The sequence below is a fragment of the Halichoerus grypus genome, chromosome 7 (genome assembly GCF_964656455.1).
Source record: "Halichoerus grypus chromosome 7, mHalGry1.hap1.1, whole genome shotgun sequence".
NCBI lineage: Eukaryota > Metazoa > Chordata > Mammalia > Carnivora > Phocidae > Halichoerus > Halichoerus grypus.
In genome coordinates, this window is record NC_135718.1 from 150,489,785 (window position 1) to 150,508,897 (window position 19,113).

General features: G+C 43.5%; 1 protein-coding gene across 1 annotated transcript in view; it reads right to left on the reverse strand.

Annotated features, from left to right (window-relative positions):
- Window positions 1-1,467: 1,467 nt before the first annotated feature.
- SDHC (succinate dehydrogenase complex subunit C) overlaps window positions 1,468-19,113 on the reverse strand; it is a 34,693-nt gene continuing 17,047 nt past the window's right edge. Inside the window, exons 4-6 of the mRNA XM_036101468.2 lie at window positions 18,743-18,804; window positions 5,492-5,655; window positions 1,468-2,311 (exon numbers count right to left, since the gene is read on the reverse strand). Of these exons, the coding sequence (XP_035957361.1) occupies window positions 2,207-2,311; window positions 5,492-5,655; window positions 18,743-18,804 (331 nt within the window). The 3' untranslated portion in view covers window positions 1,468-2,206. The remainder of the gene's footprint in view (window positions 2,312-5,491; window positions 5,656-18,742; window positions 18,805-19,113) is intronic.

Consider the following 19,113-nt stretch of genomic DNA (forward strand, 5'->3'; position numbering starts at 1 on the left):
TCCCCCCGCTTGTGTTCCCTCTCTCACTGTGTCTCTATCAAATAAATAAATAAAGTCTTAAAAAAAAAAAGAAACCTCAAAGAACCAGTCTCTCACCCCCAGCCCCTCACTTTTCATCCTGAGCATGCACAACTACTTCTAAGTCAGAAATACGATTGTTTGGTAGAGAATGCATATGCATATCTGGAGAAGATGGAGGAAGAAAAGGGAAGGGAAGCTAGAGTAGAAGACACTATCCTTGTCTATGACTTCACATCTGACGACAGAACACACGGGGAAGACAAACTAGAGAGTTATAAAAGTAAAACTCAAGCAAAAGTACATACAGAGTTTGAAAAGGGAAAACACAAAAATGATTGGAAGTCAGAGAAGAAAAACAAAGAGAGATGGTAAGTAGAAATTTAGGGCAGAATAACAAACATGAGGACTACTGTACCCCAACCCAATCATCCAAATGGTAGGAAGCCACCAAAAAAGGGTAAGAAGTTCCTTATCCACTTCCCAGCTTTCAACATCTGCTTATCATTCTCCTATTCTGCAGGCTTCCTGCCGATGGCTGTTCAGTGTAATGCCCTTGCCAAACCCTTCCCAGCTCCAATGCCAAAGTGTTCCCTCATGAACCCCTGTCCCCCACTCCAAGGACAAGTACAGAGGACATAGGGTTTAAGCTGGAGGAAGGCTACAAAGGCTTCCCAGGGCTAGCCCAGCAAGAAAGGAGATGTGATCATCACGTAAAGCAGAAGACCACTTGGGAGCTGGGAGGAAGACTGTTGAGGCGGCAGGTCCCCACTGTCTTAGCTTCAGTGAGGTCTTCCTGTCCAACTGCCACCAATTACAGTCATTGCTCCTCCTCTCCAACCCACCGCTTTAACTGGCTGGCCAACAACTCAGACAAGATAGATCTGCTACCCTTGAGTTTCCAAAGACTATCAAAACAGCACTCCTGCCAAGGGAGTGAGAGATTCAAGAGGCCGGCCCATATGGATTTTAAAAGCAGCAAGCTTTCCCATTAAATTACAAATTTTTGCCAGGTCTTCAATGATCCCTCCTCTCTTATCTCTGCTCTCCTTTCTCTCCCAGTCTATATACTTAGCTCATCATCCCTTAGCTGCCACCTCCACTGGTCCTCGGGCTCCCTTACTGGATCATCATTTGCTGAACTGTACCCTGAGGTTTATGAGCAGTTCTCAGTGGGATTCTGGAGCCTGTGATAATGCAAAGCTTCCACATGCTTAACCTCCTTTCTCTTGCTCCTTCCTTCTCCGAGGCCTCTGCACAATATTCCATCTCTGGCTACTTGCATTTGATTCCCTAAACACTGTTTCAACGGTCGGCCGCAGGACAAGCTGTTTCCCTCCCAAGAAAGGTCAGATTGGGGGATGTAAATGCCTGAGACCAGAGGGAGAGGGAGGAAATTGGCTCCTCCCCAACCGCCATTCTCTTGGTTTCTCTAGATTTCAAGGAGAGTCAAAGACAAAATGAGTATTTTAATTCAGTTTCAGAAACAGATGTCACATGAATTTGGATTAGAAAAGAGGCTTGTTTTTCCAGAAATGCAGGGGGGGGGGGAATAACCCTTAATAGGTTCATTGTAATCTTCTGGATCTTCCTTTTGCATTAAAAGCTATATATCTTCTCCCCAAAGCACCTGCTTTAAGAGTCAACTGACCCTCTTTATCTCCAGCTAGCTGGGACAGGCTAATTCCCCTCCACCCCCATCCCTCTTCCTTCAGTCATACTGTGTGGGTGCTGAAGACCCTGGGCTCTGACCAATGAACACAACTGTCCTTTAAGCTAGCAGCCCACAGGCAATGGAACCCAAAGCCCCACGGCAGAGGCCACAGAGCCTCCACTGTTTCCACTGTCTCGGGAAGAAGGAGCCAAAAGCTGACCGTCAGCACAAATCAAGGCCCAATATGGAGAGAGAATGAGGGCTTCCAGGCCCAGAGAAGGCTGCAAGCTGGGGGCAGGAAAAGGGAAGTTTTGAGTCATTCCATCTTTAGAAACAAGGGAGGAAACCAGACCCTCTTCCACTGCTCGGGTTCTAGGAGGTACTCTACTGTTGCTAAGCTCCGAGGGGATGTGCAAGCACAAAAGGGTCTAAATAAATCGGGAGAACTTTGTCTTGGCTGGAGAAGAGAGTGACAAACAGGAAGATAGGTCAGTGATTCATTTATGGGAAGACAATGCTGGGAACTTCAGCTCTTCACATGGCTGCCAGCCCTACAGAGGACAACACAGTAAGAACCAAGACAGCCACTCCAGACTGGTCCAGCTGGGGAATCTTCAGGCCTTTCCCTAGGTCCCACATCTGCAGAAAAAAGAAAAGAAAAAAAAGAGAAGAAAGAATTTCAGCCATCAGGGCCCTGGGTACTCTCCTTTCTGAGAAAGGAGCTCCACCTCATGGAACGGGCAACTGGTCTTGGCGTGGTTCTAGGGAAAAGCACTTCTCCTGGACCCGCCTTTCTCAAACCCACAACGTGGTACCTACCACCCACTTGTCCCAGTGACAGAAAAGGCATATATACGAAGTATAGCCCCTACGTACAAAAGCTTCCAGACTAAAGAGATCAAACTTTCCCTTATGGAACAAAACCAAATCAATGTTTCCCAAAGTGTGTTCCTCCACAAACCAGTTCCTCAGAATGCTAAAAGGTGTTGCATGGGGGAGAAAAGTTCCATGGTCGAATAAATTTAGTAAACATTTAACTGCAAGACTTTTGAAACAATTTATTAACATACACCGTGAAGCTCCAACAGGGATATAAGATACATGGTTTCTTAGATAAGGTCAACCACAGAACCACCACCACCTCCCCCCACCCCTGCCTCGGGAAGTAACATCCAGTCAGAGAACTAGAATTCTAAAAAACCCTCTGGGATCTAGACACTATTTCTCAATTTCGTTTGCCAGTATATTTACAGCACAAGTTCATGAAAGAATAAGCAATATTTACCATTAGTATGTGTGCTGCATTCTATGTATTATATGCTATTAAATTTCTGGGGTTTTTTGGTTTTTTGTTTTTAAAGTAAGCTCTACACCCAATGTGGGTCTTAAACCCACAACCCCAAGATCAAAAGTCACACTCTCCACCAACTGAGCCAGCCAGGAGCCCCTAAATTTCTGGGTGTGTTGGTAATAACCCACTAAATTGGTTTTCTACCCACTACATCAAAACCCAGGGTTTTAAAAACACTGATCTAGCCTCTCCTGTGCCCCAGGGATACTGCCGTATTATAATCTAAGTCACTAAAAGATCCCCTAGGGCAAAGGTAGAATTCTTAGGTTCTACACTTTCCATACTTGACTGCCCCAATCTAACACAAACGCCCACACTCTGAATGTTAAACTAAATTAGGAGTACTTAAAAGTTAGAGAGAACCAGAGGGGGAGGGGGCGGGGGGGCGTGGGGGGGTGGAGAATCGAGGCTCTACTTAGATCAGATTAGGGATCGAGCAGGTCCCCACACAGAGCTGTTTTATTTATATAGGTACAGTGTTTTACCAAAAAAAATGGAGTCCTACTGGCGGGTGGTGACGGGGGGATACTCTCTAGAAGGCCAGAGACCTGGTCACTTCCCACTCTTTTCTATCAATTCCACTCCCCTCTCCCCATTAGATCTTCTGGAAAGGCAACTATCAAGCTCAGAGGGCAAGAGCTAGGGCTGTCTGTCATGGAGAACAGATCAAATCCTGTCCCACACTCAAGAGCCAGTACTTTCCACAAGAAAAAATAAAAGCAGATTTAAGGGGTAAGAAAAGCCTTTAGGCTCCTCACTTCTCTCAACGAAGAGCTTACCATTACAGGCAGGAACCAGGGCAGAAAAACCTTGACTGAGTTCTGAGATTTTACAAAACCTCTTCCACTTCCCTCCCCACATACTGAGACAAAAGCAAATATATGGTAAGCCCTGCTAGAGCCCGGATGTGAACAGAGGAAGCTGATCAGCTGATTTTCATTAGAGAGATTGGTTCTATGGAATAAGAAGTCATTAATGGAAATGCCCTCCTTCTCTATCCCCTCCCGGAGGGAAGTGAATTCATTGTGAATCAAACTGAACACTGCCCCAGGGAACAGTTGATAGATACACTTAATAGGTCATTTAGTCTCTCACTTTTCTGATTCCATTAAACTGTCTATTGGACCAGATTGAAATTCAGAGAGTGCGTGCCTCTAGATTCTGATGTGGAAATTATAAAGGTCAGATTAAGGCAAGAATATCCATCTGACAGATGGCTCAGGTTAGGAAGGAACTGGAAGACAAGAAAGAATGGAATCATAATTGTCTTCCTGGGAAAGAAAGCAATACTAGGGGTAGGGAGACCACAAAACATGAAATCCTAAAATGTTGGAGGAGGGACTGATCTCTGACCTGGGGCAGGCATGATTAAGCTTTAATTCCATTATATAAAGAGAAGGAGGTGGTGCCTGGGTGGCTCAGTGGTTAAGCGTCTGCCTTCAGCTCAGGTCATGATCCCGGGGTTCTGGGATCGAGCCCCACCTCGGGCTCCCTGCTCAGCAGGGAGCCTGCTTCTCCCTCTCCCCCGTCCCTGCTCCTGCTCTCTCTCATTCTCTCTCCTGTGCATGTGCTCTCTCTAATGAATAAACAAAATCTTAAAAAAAAAAAGAAAGAGAGAGAGAGAAGGAGGGGCTCCTGGGTGGCTCAATCAATTAAGTGTCCGACTCTTGGTTTCGGCTTAGGTCAGATCTCAGGGTCCTGGGATCGAGCCCCATGTTGGGCTCTGCACTCAGTAGAGCCTGCCTGTCCCTCTCCCTCTGCTCTTCCCTGGCTCGTGAGTGTGCCCTGAGTACAGGTGCATGCACTCTGTCTCTCTCAAATAAACAAACTAAAAAATAGTAACAAAAGTTAAAAAAAAGAGAGAGAGAGAAGGAGAAAAGTCATGTAGGAGGAAGCATGGACAGTTTTCAGGCCATCAAAAGATTCCTAACCCCAATATTAAAATCTGGGATCCTAGGTATCCAGTTACTGTTAAAGTTGGTCTCATTTTCTCCAAGAGCTCAACAAAAACCAAAAAACAGTTAACGCAATCCAATGTCAAGATAACTAAAGTTAACATATTCAACTCCAACTGAACTTGTCACCCTGGGTTGATAGGAATGTTAGACTGAAAGCAGCAACCATCTAGCTCAGAATTGAAACCCCAAGGTCTAGAATAGGGCCTGACACATCAGAGGGATGACCTGGCTTCAGGGGTCTCTTTTAGCAACACGCCCCTTAAAAATAGAACAGTTCACACCGAGACACCGCAAGTATCTGCCAGGCCGACACCCAGAGCTCAGTGGGATCCCCAGCAGGGCTGCCAGGAGTGCACACGGATCTGGTTTAGCTCTCCCCAGGAGCCACTGAGCAAAGGTCCAGACAACTAACTTTAGGGGTAGCACTAAACCCCGGCAATGAAGGAGAGAATCCCACACTTCCCTACGCTCCCTTCACCCAGAAAATGTATAAACCAACAATTAACTTACCAAGTGTCGGATCCCATTCCAGGTGTGATACATGAGAGGGAAGACAAGTGCAAACTTGGCCGTGTAGATCAGTGATGGCCCCAGACACAGGGACTTCACAAGTTCCAAATGAGACTCAAAGTTCCCAGGGATCAACAGGGCTGACAAGCCAAAGAGAGAGACCCCTGAGGAGAAAACCAAGTAAGCCCATTATAGCTGTCCACCTGCTACCACTACTGAAACACATAAAACTGGGTTCTCTGACAGACCCTGGCACCTCATACAATTCTGACCCACTGTGAAATGGGGAAGATTTAAACTAGTGTTCATGTCTGTAGTGGGAGGTAGGCCACTTGGGACCTGACCCTAATCTCTTAAATTTGCCATACAGGTTAGCAGATTATTCCTCCTTCGAACATTCCTCTCGACAAAAACTTCACCTGCCACTTTAGAAGTCACCTTCTGACTGTATCTACATTATCATCTCCGTAAGAAAAAGTAAAAACAGTAATTCAGTCCAAGGTAAAGAATCATTCAAATCTCTACCACACACACACAAAATGTAACGCAAAATGGATCGGAGACCTGAACGTAAGAGCTAAAACATTAAAACTCTGAGAAGAAACCACAGGAGTCAATCTTCACGACCCTATATTAGGCGCTGTTTCTTAGATACGGTGCCAAAACCATCGTAACAAAAGAATAAATTGGATTTTATCAAAATTAAAAATTTTTGTGCTGCAAACAATGTCATTAAGAAAGTAACAAGATGGGCGCCTGGGTGGCTCAGTCGGTTAATCGACTGCCTTCGGCTCAGGTCATGATCCTGGAGTCCCGGGATCGAGTCCCGCATCGGGCTCCCTGCTCAGCAGGGGGTCTGCTTCTCCCTCTGACCCTCCCCCCTCTCATACTCTATCTCATTCTCTCTCTCAAATAAATAAATAAAATCTTTAAAAAAAAATAAAATAAAATAAAATAAAAAAAAAAAAAAAAAAGAAAGTAACAAGATGAACAGAAGGCCTGGCACAGGGAACACAGTCCATGGTCGTGCGCGAGGGCGCATGCGGACAGATGCTGGTTGCAACGGTGCTGAGCACAGCCAGGTGTACTGAGCAGCTGACCCAGCACGCTGGACACCTGAAACCAACGTAACACAGTAGGCCGCTATACTCAAATTGGAAAAAAAAAAGTAAAAAGACAACACAGAGTGAGAGAAAATATTTGCAGATCATATGTCTGTAAGGGACACGTATCCAGAATATACTAAAGACTCTTACACCTCAATAATAAAAAGACAACCCAATTTAAAAATGGACAAAGGATCTAAATAGGTATCTCTCCAAACATAGATAATTAAATGGCCAATAAGTATGCGAAAAGATGCTCAACACCATTAGCCGTTAGGGAAATGCAAATCAAAACCTCAATGAGAGAGAGCCCGGGTGGCTCAGTCAGTTGAGCATCTGCCTTCGGCTCAGGTCATTTTCCCAGGGTCCTGGGATCAAGTCCTGCAACAGGCTCTCTGCTCAGCGGGGAGTTGCTTCTCCCTCTCACTTTCCTTCTGTGCTGTCCCGATCTCTCTAATAAATAAAATCTTTAAAAAAAAAAAACCATGATGAGAAGCTACTTCACACCTACTAGGATGTTATAATATGTAAATATAAAATTATGTGCATTTATATAAAATATACACATTTATATAAATATCAGTGTGTTTAATTTTTTTTCCTAGACAGAGAGAGACTGTGAGAGCAAGTGAGGGGCAGAGGGAGAAGGAAAGAGAGAATCTTAAGCCTAGCATGGAGCCCAGTGCAGGACTCCTGAGATCATGACCTGAGCTAAATGAAGCCAGACACATAACCAACCGAGCTACCCAGATGCCCCTCAAATATGTCTGATTTATATTTAATAACATAAATATAAAAAAACAGATAACAACAAGTGTTGGCAAGGATGTAGAGAAATTAGGATCTCACACATTGCTGGTGGGCATGTGAAATGGTACAGCCACTCTGGAAAACAATTTGGCAGTTTCTCAAAACGTTGACAGAATTAGAGACGCCTGGGTGGCTCAGCGGGTTAAGTGTCTGCCTTCAGCTTGGGTCATGATCCTGGAGTCCCGGGACTGAGCTCCACATCAGGCTCCCCACTCAGCCGGGAGCTTGCTTTTCCCTCTGACCCTCCCCCCTGTTGTGCACTCTTTCTCTCTCTGAAGTAAATAAATATTTAAAACAAAAAAGAAGCTTATGGTGTTTAGTAGGGGAGACACTTAAGTAAATCAATCTATAGTCCCAGGTAAGGTGCTGGAGGGCACTAGCACTGTACAAAGGCATATGTGTGCATGGGGTGCTCGGGAGCACACAGAACAATCAAAATCCATCTGGTAGGAGGGGGGAGAGTATCCTGAAAAGCTTTTTCTCAGAGGTGTATTTAAGCTAAGTTTTGAGAAAAGAGCTGAGGGGGCAGAGAAGTGGTGAGTGGCAAGATACATCAAAGAGGGCCTGATACGCTAAACTACAGATTTTAAACTCGATCCTGCCAGTCAAGGATGACAGATTTCATCCCGGTGCCAATCAAACACAGTTCATCTCAGTGCCAACCCATATCAATTAATAATGGCTATCTAAAGTGTTTTTGTAAGACATATAGATGGCCAACACACACATGAAAAGATGCACAGTATCATTAATCATCAGGGAAATGCAAATCAAAACCACTATGAGATATCACCTCACACCAGTCAGAATGGCTAGTATCCAAAAGAGAAGAAATACCAAGTGTTGGCAAGGACATGGAGAAAAGGGAACCCTTGCACACCGGTGATGGGAATGTAAATTGGTGGAAACACTGTGGGAAACAATATGGAGGTTCCTCAAAAAATTAAAAACAGAAATACCATATGATCCAGTAATTCCACTACTGGATATTTACCCAAAGAAAACAAAAACACTAATTCAGGGCGCCTGGCTGGCTCAGTCGGAGGAGCATGACTCTTTATCTCAGGGTCGTGAGTTCAAGCCCCATGTTGGGTGTAGAGATTACTAAAAATAAGTAACAACAATAACAAAAACACTAATCCCCTATGTTTATGGCAACATTATTTACAATGAAAGATATGGAAGCAGCCCAAGCGTCCATCAGTAGATGAATGGACAAAGATGTGGTATATGTACACAGTAGAAGATCACTCAGGCATAAAAAAGAATGAGATCTGGCCATCTGCAACAACACGGATGGGCCGAGAGAGAAATAAGTTAGCTAGAAAAAGACGAATGCCAGGTGCCTGGGTGGTTCAGTCAGTTAAGTGTCTGCCTTCGGCTCAGGTCATGATCCCAGGGTCCTGGGATCAAGTCCCACCTTGGGCTCCCTGCTCAGCAGGGAATCTGCTTCTCCCTCTACCCTGCCCCCCACATGTGCTCGTGTTCTCTCTCAAAAATAAAACCTTAAAAAGACAAATACCATATGATTTCACTTATATGTGGAATCTAAAAAACAAAACAAACAAATGGACTCTTAAATACAGAGAACAAACTCATGGTTGCCAGAGGGGAGGGGGGTGGGGGAACAGGTAAAATACATGAAGGGGATTAAGAGGTACAAACTTCCAGTTATGAAATAAATCACAGAGATGAAAAGTACAGCATAGGGAATATAGTTGGTAATATTGTAAAGACACTATATGGTGACAGGTGGCGACTTCACTTATCCTGAGCCCTGAGTAATGTATACAGTTGTCAAATCAATATACTGTATACCTGAAATTAAAAGAAAAAAAAAAGGTGTTATAGTGGGAAGGATTCTTAGGCTGTATCATATACAGAAACAATGACCTGCCCTGGCCTCAGAAGGAGGGGAAGGTTACTTGGGTCAAATACTGCCATTCCTAATGGGACTGATAAATCATTAAGAGTTTTAAACTGGACAGTGATATGGTCAGATACACCCTTTGCAAACGTCAACTTGGGATCAACAGGGGGATAGATGAGAGGAGTCAGTGGAGGCAGAAAGTCTGAAAAGGATGCTGTGGTAATTCCAAGTCTCCAGTGGACGAAGGTGAGGGCTTGACTGAAGACAGTAACAGGGAGAATAAAGAATGGAAAATTTGGTAAAATTTGGGGATTTGGGGTAAATGAGGTAAGTCAAGGATGGTGGTATGCAAGGGCTACTGACTAGATAATGCCCTTCACCCACACAGGGAATGAAGGAAATGCAGGCTGTTTTTAGTTTCAGTTTTGATTTGTCTGAGGATGCATGTTGATCAATCGAGAGTACCGCTAAGTTGGAAGTAGCTACGGAACAGCACGGGAGGATACGCAATAAGCAGCTGGCTAAAGGCCTAAAGCTAACTGGGCTCTGGCTTAAAGACACAGATTTGAGGGCCACCTGCATGTAAGCGATGAGTGAAGTCTGAAGTGTGGATAGGGCAACTGCGGAGGTGAAGTCCTCGAAGGCAAGGGCCATGGCTCCTCATTTCTGGAAGCACCACAGTTCACACAGAGAGCAACACAAAACAGGTTCTCAACGCTACTGGGTCAAGAAGTACAGCTGGTAACGTGGGACCTGTGACTGGAGACTGAAGTGGGGGGCCATCTTGTGGGGCTGTGCCTTTAACCTGTGGGGTCTGCACTAACTCTGAGTAGTGAGTATCAGCGCTGCACCGAATTGGAGACACCCAGTTGGTGCCTGGAGAATTGGAAAATTTGTTGTTGATGGGAAAAACATGCATTTGGTGTCAGAAGTGTTGAGTAAAAAGTTCAGAAAAGGGCCTTTTTTGAAAGAACAAGGCAGCCAATACGGTCTCTCTTCTAATTACATCTGGATTGGAATTTGTGTAATGATCCCCAGATCTCCTTGACCTCCCAGAGACATCACTTACTTTTTCAGATTATAAAAACACTGCAAAGAACTACAACATTATAGAAATGTATGGTTTAGAAAAGTTCTCCATAATCCCACACCGCTCAGAGATAAACCATTTTGTGTACATCCAGAGACACTGTGTCATTTTATGTTTTTAAGTACCAAACCGATCAGAAAAATACTACCTATTTCAAATATGTTTATTGCTACAGTCACCACTTACTTAAAACTTACATAATTATTTAATCTTCCTAACAATCTGAAAAATTAGTAGCACCTTCATTTCACTAACAGCTGAAGAAATGAGGTTCAGAAACATTAAGCGTATCCAAGTTTACTGAGCATTAAGTGAATGGGCTGGGATTCGAACACAAAACTCAGATTCTTTCCACTAACACCACACTTTTTTCTTAAGCACCTATAAACTCCTGACTCATAATTGTTCTTTTAGACTTGCTGGTGTTTCCATCGTTTAAAAAAATACCGATCTTGAAAAAACTGGTGTAGCAGAATGGTGTCAAGAACATCTGATTTATTTTGAGACATTCGTTTGCTTTTGAATTGATTTAACTGACAAAATTCCATAACATTCATAGAAGCAATAGCTGAAGACACTGCTGTTCACATCCCGGGATTTCCATTAGTTTTGACTCTGGAAGGTTATCTGAGAGCAGGTGGTGTTATTCTAAGATGAGGCAGTCCTATCAGTCTGGTCTTCTAAGAGGTTAGTGTTGCTATGAGTGGCCCTCCCTGGGACTCAGAGGTCCGACTGCTGTCACGTTGGGTGCATAGATGGGGGCTGAGTCTGTCCAGATATCTAAGGCACATGTGTGGCTGTTGGAAGTTTCGGAGCTGCAGGTTTGCACTGAAATTCAAAGAACAGTGGAGGGGCCCCCTAACCTCCTATCTGTCCAGACTGTCAAAGATCCTTGAATCTTCTTGGGTCATATCTTCTTCCTAAATCTTCTCAAACTAGCTCAGTTCATGGTACCTCAGTGTTTTCAGTAATTTTTTTTCAGGGTGCCCCTAAGCCAAAAGAAATACCTAATGGTTGTTTCTTAAGTAATTTGATTCAAGCAACTCAAGTATTTATGTCCTAACAATTTAGTAGCCATTTGAAAGAAAAAATCATCCCCATAATAGAGAGAAAAATTTTTTAAATTTCACTCTTAAATAACCACAATTATTTACTAATGAGATGTATACACTGTTGGATAGAGAACATATCCAACCCTGAGTATCAGACTGAACATCAGCATCATTCCCTGCTCCACACTGACTTTCATACAGGCCAGGCTGAAGAATCGGCCCGTCAGTGAGAGCCTGTGGGGACGCACAGGCAAACCTGTTGCTCAGGCTGTCAGCGTCTTTTCTGGAAAAGCTGAAGGCCTTCCATACAGACTTATAAGGTAACTAGTGGAACTCCGAAGTGGCTGTTTTTCTTCTGGACTTTTCATGAGATGGGCCATTAGTCACTGATTCTCAACTGTGATGTGTTATGTATACATTAGGAATCCTGGTCACTGAGGTGGTGTAGAGAAAGTGGTGAGAACACCACCTCTGGTGAAAGGCAACGTGAGTTCAGTTCCCCCTCTGTCACTAACCAGCTACTATTTCCTCACTTCCTCTTCTGCTTATATTAATAATGCCTTGTTCGGACTGTGAGAATTAAGTCCTAGATATGAAGTTCCTGATACAGGCCTGGTAGTGATTACGATTTACATTAATGCTTGGAATATTTACTTCTATACCATTCAGTAAATGTCTGATCATTCGTAGTTGAAAATCTCGCTCTCAGCCTCTCCTGCTCCACGAGTACGACAGCTCCGTCCTCGCATTACCAAGATGACACGGCCTGGCAAGGCTGACGGTCGCCAGAAGAGAAAGTGCGTCTCAGAACCGTTCTACTTCTTCTCAGAGCAGGAACCCTCCCGCCCCCACCCCCCACTCCCCCCCCACCCCCAGAGGCTGCAGGGAAGCCACAGGCATGACTTAACACGGTGGGATTACTGTGAGGACACTTCAGCTAAAAGAGCAATCAGGTGCCGTCACCCCAAGTTTTAATCATCACTTGGACAGCTCCACCAAGGCTCTTTCACGTTTTCATTTTCACTTGCAGTGACATCTGCAGGGGCTTGCTGGGAAGAAGTGTCTGAGAGAGCTGATGGCGGCTCCTGGAAGTGGCCGCAGGGCTTCCCGACAACCCGCCCAGTGCTGTGTATACTGCACTTCACTGCCATGGAGGAGGCTGGAGCTCGTCCTGGCAGCCAAGTGAAAGCACCGTTTAATTTGTCTTGGCAATTAGACGGGACAGGGTCGTTGACTTTGTTTTCCCAGTTTACGTTGTTTAGCTGTTAGAGGGGTCCCTCCTCAGGCGCTGAGGTTGTAGGAGAGGCTATTGCGTGCTTCCCAGTATCCTAGACATCAGAGGAGAATTTAGGAAATCGCATATTTGGTTTCCTCTCATATATTTTTCACTTGTAATGAGGAAAGCTTTGGCCAGTCACTTCTGATGGGATAAACTGATTGCTATTCCTTGTTCAAAGATGTGATACGATAAGAAATATATATTTGGTCTTTTCCCCCAGTTCCTGGCACACAGATCCTGAAACCTTTGGAACCTCTAGAGTGATGAAGAATGCCTTTAGTATGCTATTGGGATGACTGGTGGATGGGGGCCTCTGCATGGCTTCAGGATGGGGGCCTGTCGCCAGAAAGACCAAGGCATGATTGAGGGTTGAAACTTTCATCCCCATCCCCTCCTCCCCAGCCCCACCCCCCAGATATCTGCAAAGGAGTGGCTGGTGATTGAGCTAATGGTCAATGACTTAAGCAATCTTGCCTAGGTGATGAAACCTCCATAAAAACCCCTGAACTACAGGGTTTGGAGAGCTTTCAAGTTGTGGAACACATCAAGGTGCTGACAGGGTGGTGTTAAAAGAAATCACAGGCCTAACATGGTGACACTTAGGCCAAATCAGCAAACCTAACTTAATGCCTAACCTAACTGCAGTTTCAACTCCCCAGGAGTGTAACCTTTAACCAGTCAACATGGAACTTCCTGTTCAATGCTAGGACATTTACTGATAGATATCTTCCACTCCCCTTAGGAGGACAACCCTGCCTAAACAATGCATTCCTTGCTAATAAATTCCTTTCTTTCCTTCTTTCCTTCCTTCCTTCTTTCTTTAAAGATTTTAACTAATCGCTACACCCAACGTGGGCCTCCAACTCACAACCTCAAGATCAAGAGCCACATGACTGAGCCAGCCAGGTGCCCCTATTTGTTGTTGTTGTTGTTATTGTTGTTAAGCCTTCTCTCTACCTTTAAAAACTTCTTTTGTTTAGCTCAGCAGAGCATCTCTCTCCTCACTAGATGGGATGCTGCCAATTCATGAATCAATGAATAAAACCAATTAGATCTTCATATTTACACAGCTGCATTCTGGTATTATTTAACACCAGAGTATGCTCCATGCATACTCCCCCTCTCCTCCCCTATACCTTGCCCTACATTTCTCTTCCATTTGGCTGTTCTGAGTTGCATCCTTCATTTAAAAAATCAGTAAATGTAAGTAAAGTGTTTTCATGAGCTCTGGTGAGCTATTCTAGCAAATTACTGAACCTGAGGAAGGGGTCATAAAAACTGTGATTTATAGCTGGTACTTCAGATCTAGTATTTAATTTAATTCTCACAATCCTAACTAGGCATTATCATAAGCACAAAAGGAAGTGAGGATACAGTGGCTGATTAGTGACAGAGTGGGAACTGAACTCAGATCTGCCTTACTCCAAAGTCTGCTTTGTTACTTTTTCTCCACTGCCTCAGTGACCAGGATTTCTAACACATTTAAGAATCAGTGACTAATGTCTCATCTCATGACAAGCCCAGAAGAGAAAAGCAGTTACTCTAGAGTTCCATTAGTTCCTTTATAAATCTATAAGGCCTGTGGCTTTTCTAGAAAAGAAGCTGACTGCCTGAGCAGAAGGTTTGCCTATGCATTCAGGCCATCTCTCACTGAAGGGCTGATTCTCTAATCTGACCTGTTTTTAATGACTATCCAAAACATTCAGGACCATTCTTATACCCGAGGGCACTGTACACTTCATTTATAGCTGCATTCCTCTAAAATACCTGCTATTTAGCATCCATCTGTGCTTTTTCTAAACTCCTTGTTTTTACTGTTGTATGTCGGGGCATCTTGGTCATTGCCCCTCCTCCCCCCGCCTCAGCCTCACTCACACTGCAGCTTAGTCCCCTGCCTTTCTGAAGGTAATTACCTGGTTTCATTTAGACTGTTATACCATTAGTCACAGTGGAAAATCATGAGTATTTTAATCCCTGCAGCCCCTAAGCAATGGAAAAGTGTTACTGGCCATCTCTTTCCATGTTTTAAAGGACTGTTCATAAAGTTCTTTTTCTTTTTTTAGAGGGGGGGACAGAGGTAGAGAGAAAATCTTAAGCAGGCTCCACACCCAGCACAGAGCCTGATGCAGGGCTCAATCTCACAACCCTGACATGGTGACTTAAGACAAAATCAAGAGTCGGATGCTGAACCAACTGAGCCACCCAGGCACCTCTATAAAGTTCTTTTTGATTAAATTCTACTTTAAAGTCAAACTAGTGTCATCAAACTTTTTGGTTCAACATGTTTTTCAGAATTTATATATTGGCTGCAAAATCTCTACAGTCTGGATAAATACCTTGTCACGGATTTGTCCTGGCAGCCTATCCTATTACTGGAACAAATAAGAACAGGAACTTTTTTTTTTTTTTTAATGTAATCTCTATGCCCAATGTGGGGCTTGAACCCATGACCATGACCCCAAGATCAAGAGTCGTGTGCTCTACCAACTTAGCCACCCAGGCACCCTGGGAACAGGAGCCTTTTATGACGTCCAACGGTCTACAGGATCAAGTTCCAACTTCTCTGTGGGGCAGTCAAAGTCCTTTACTGTTTGGCACACTTTTCAGCCTTACCTTCTGCCATTGTCCCCATAAATACTACTCTCAAACAATCAGACCCAGTCATCACTATCCAGCGACTCTGGACGCTTCCCAGCCCTAGGCCTTTGCACAAGGCAGCTTCTCCGTTGAATGCATCCTCTGCCTCCTCTTGATGAATTCTCCTACTCAGCCTTCTTTCAAGCTCTCCAACTCCTTCAGAGATGGTCTCTCCTCAGGGACCCCTCACCTCTAGTGAAAAGTCATCACAGGGCTGCTTGCGTGGTGCAGCTGGGCATCCAACTCTTGATTTCGGCTCAGCTTGTGATCTCAGGGTCGTGGGATCGAGCCCCACGCTGAGCCCCACGCTCAGTGCAAAGTCTGTTTAGGATTCTCTATCCCTCTCCCTCTGCCCTTCCCCACTGCACACACACTCTTTCTCTCTCCCTCTCTAAAATAAATAAATAAATCTTTTTAAAAAGTTATCATAGTGCATTATAAATATTTATTTGTCTTACTCCTTAGACTCCTCTGCCCTCGAGGGTAGAGGCTATTACTATCACTATCTAATTTTTAATGCATAGCAGGAAACTAATTAGAAGGCAGGAAGAATGAACAGTTCTGAAATGACCACCATGAGCAAAATGAATTAGATGGGCATATTCATTTAGTAAACAGAGATCCAAGTACCTACTGAGTGCTCACTAGAGGATACGAACAGTAAAGAAGATAGATGCAGTCCCCACTCTCTGAAGAGTTTGCAGTCTCATAGAAGAGACAGATTTATAAACAAACAAAATAATTATAAATATATAATAAAAGCTCTGAAATAAACAACCAGTACAATAAGAACTGATGAATGTACAATGAAAGAACAGTGCTGTGACACAGAAAATTAACAAAAGAACTAGAACCAGAAACTCCTTCTTCAGAGATGGTGGTAAGCAAAGTACTGTTTAAGCTGACAATTCTGTTCTGATCTAAAGGATAAAAAGGAAGTAACCATGCACGGCACAGCAAAGGGTAGGGGTAGATATTTCAGATTAAGGGACTAAAACATGCAATGGCTCTGGCGTGAGAAAGAGTTTTGCTCGTTCAAAGGAATTCAAAGACCAGGGTGGCAGAGCACAGGAAGCAAGGGGAGGCAAAGCAGAGGTGAGCTCAACAGGCCAGATCAGAGGCAGCACACTTTCTGCCACAATGGAGATTTGAATTGTAATCTAAGTGCAAAGGCAAACACAGTAATAGGATGATTCTAAGTGTGACATGATTCAATTTATTTTCATAAGGTTTTTGTTTTTCCTGCTGTTATGTGAAAAAGAGATTGGAGGAGAGCCACAAGAATGCAAAGATCACAGGTGCTGGGATTGACTTCATTTCAGGCCAAATGATCCAATTCTTCTCACCATTTGGTCCAGCGCACATAATCTTCTAAGAGACTGCTGCCATTCAGTTTATTGTGTTTCTCATCCCTGTTTTCATAAGTCAACATCCAACATATACTTTCTTGAAATTCCATCAATTCTGGTATAGGCATTATTAATATGCTCACTTTATAAGGAATAAGCCGAGGTTCAGAGAGTTGACTAAGTTGCCTATGTCAGCCATCTAGCAAAAACCGGTTCCCTTCCAGTTCTGAATGGACCTTCAGCATTCGAGGGAAACATGAGAACTACTACCATATGTAAACAACAGCCACTACGTTCCATCACAGGATTAGGGGACAAGGTTAGGGAAAAACTGAATAAACACTGATGAATACAAGGTCATTCAAGGGGATTAAGATAGAAAAAATAAATGATTATTAAGTACACTTGTGAAAAAAAAAATATCAACTTCAGCTATGTTTGGCAAACTAATACTTTTTTGTCATTACAGTCTATGAAAGAGTCAATATCCCCTTTCTCATTCAGTGGTAATAAATAAACGGACATAAAAAAGGAATCTAGGGGCACCTGGGTGGCTCAGTCCGTTAAGCATCTGCCTTCGGCTGAGGTCACAATCCCGGAGTCCCGGGATTGAGCCCCATGTCGGGCTCCCTGCTCCGTGGGGAGTCTGCTTCTCCCTCTCCCTCTCCCCCTTCCCCTGCTCCATTCTCTCTCCCTCAAATAAATAAAATCTTAAAAAAAAAGGGTGGGGGGAATCTAAAGCCTAATAAACTACTCTTTTTATCTCAATGATTTTTAGGATTAAATCTGCTCATCAATACCACCAAACTAAGCATAAAGTATCAATCTAACAATTATAAGATTCTAACTAAGCAGAAATAAAGTAACTATGAATTTACAGCTAGAAGAGCCTAATCCTGAAATGTATCGTATTATTTCAGTCCAAGTGGGTTAAAAACCAGAAAGTAGACACACACTCCCAGGCAACAGCAATCATCCTTATACCTGGATTCCATCATCCCTTTACCAACCAAAGGAATGATAATACAGGAATGATAACATCAGGTCTTGGATAGGAGTTCCTATCGCTACTTGATTATCAACAAAACAAATCTGATTTTGAATGGCAAAGACGTGATGTGAGATAATTTCTGCCAGTGTCTCAGCAGCAGCTCCCTAAATACAGGGTCCCTCCACTTGAGCCACCAGTCCTGCTGATGACCACTTCAGTAAAAACAGAGTCTACAGGAGCCCAGGGGGGCCCTGAAAAATATTAGAGAACACAGATATATGTCCATGTTTCCAGGACAAGCCAGGGAAAATTTTTAAATACAGCTGATCCTCTTGTGAAGCATCTCTCTATTGTGGAAAGATGCATCAGATCCCAAAACCTAATTATAATCTGCACACTTCCTACCTGTAATAAACTTTACTACCTGAAATGGACGCACTATCTAGGACCAGCATACAATTCATACTATATAAGTAAATAAATAGACATTCTGGGCTGTAAATGAAGATTTTGTGAGATTGGAGATTGACTTAATCTTTGTGGGCCTGATCAATTCTAGGTGATAAAGAATGGGTGCTAAAACGGAGTTTCTGTAAGAATAAGGTTGATGACTAATCTTGGGCCGTGTTTGGTCAACATTTAGTCAGCTAGCCCATCTTTATGACATTTCTACCTCTGCTCTCTGTAATTTCAATAAATATAACATCAGGATGTGCTAGGGATGATGTAAAAACTCGCTAAGTAGGGGCACCTGGCTGGCTCAGTCGGAAGAGCATGCGATTCTTAATCTCAGGGTTGTGAGTTCAAGACCCACATGGGGTGTAGAGATTGCTTAAATTAAAAAAAACTGTCTAAGAAAAGAACGTGTGCACACTGGGAACTCAGAATGAATTGTTAAAGGAATGAATGAACAATAAGCTTAAAAGGACTCATCATTTTCTTTACATCAAGTTACTGATTTGTAGAGGAGGCGGTGCTAAGAGCCACAGAAACAGCAAAGTTCTTCAAATGGGGTGTGTGTGCGTGCACGCGCACACATACGTGCACATAAATACACATGTACGTACCTGCACTCAAGGCCACACCAGTACCGCGGTGGCAAATGGACATCACCATGGGAAGAGACCAACTGCAAAGAAATACACAAAGGCAATTAGAAAAAGGAAAATACAACAACACAAGAGAGACTCCATTTTGGTTTATACACTTTGGAAATAGGCACTATTTACACATAAAAACAAAACAGCTTTTGCATTCTTGTGTTTCCACTTTCTAGTTTGAATATATGAAAACTGATTTCAGGAGAAGCATCCCTCCTTTTACCAGAAGGAATCAATCACAACTCAAACTCCTCCTTTCATAAGAAGAAACAACGTGAGTGGGTCAAAGACACCAATTAAAGTTGCATCTACATAGAAAATAATCACTAGAATACAAC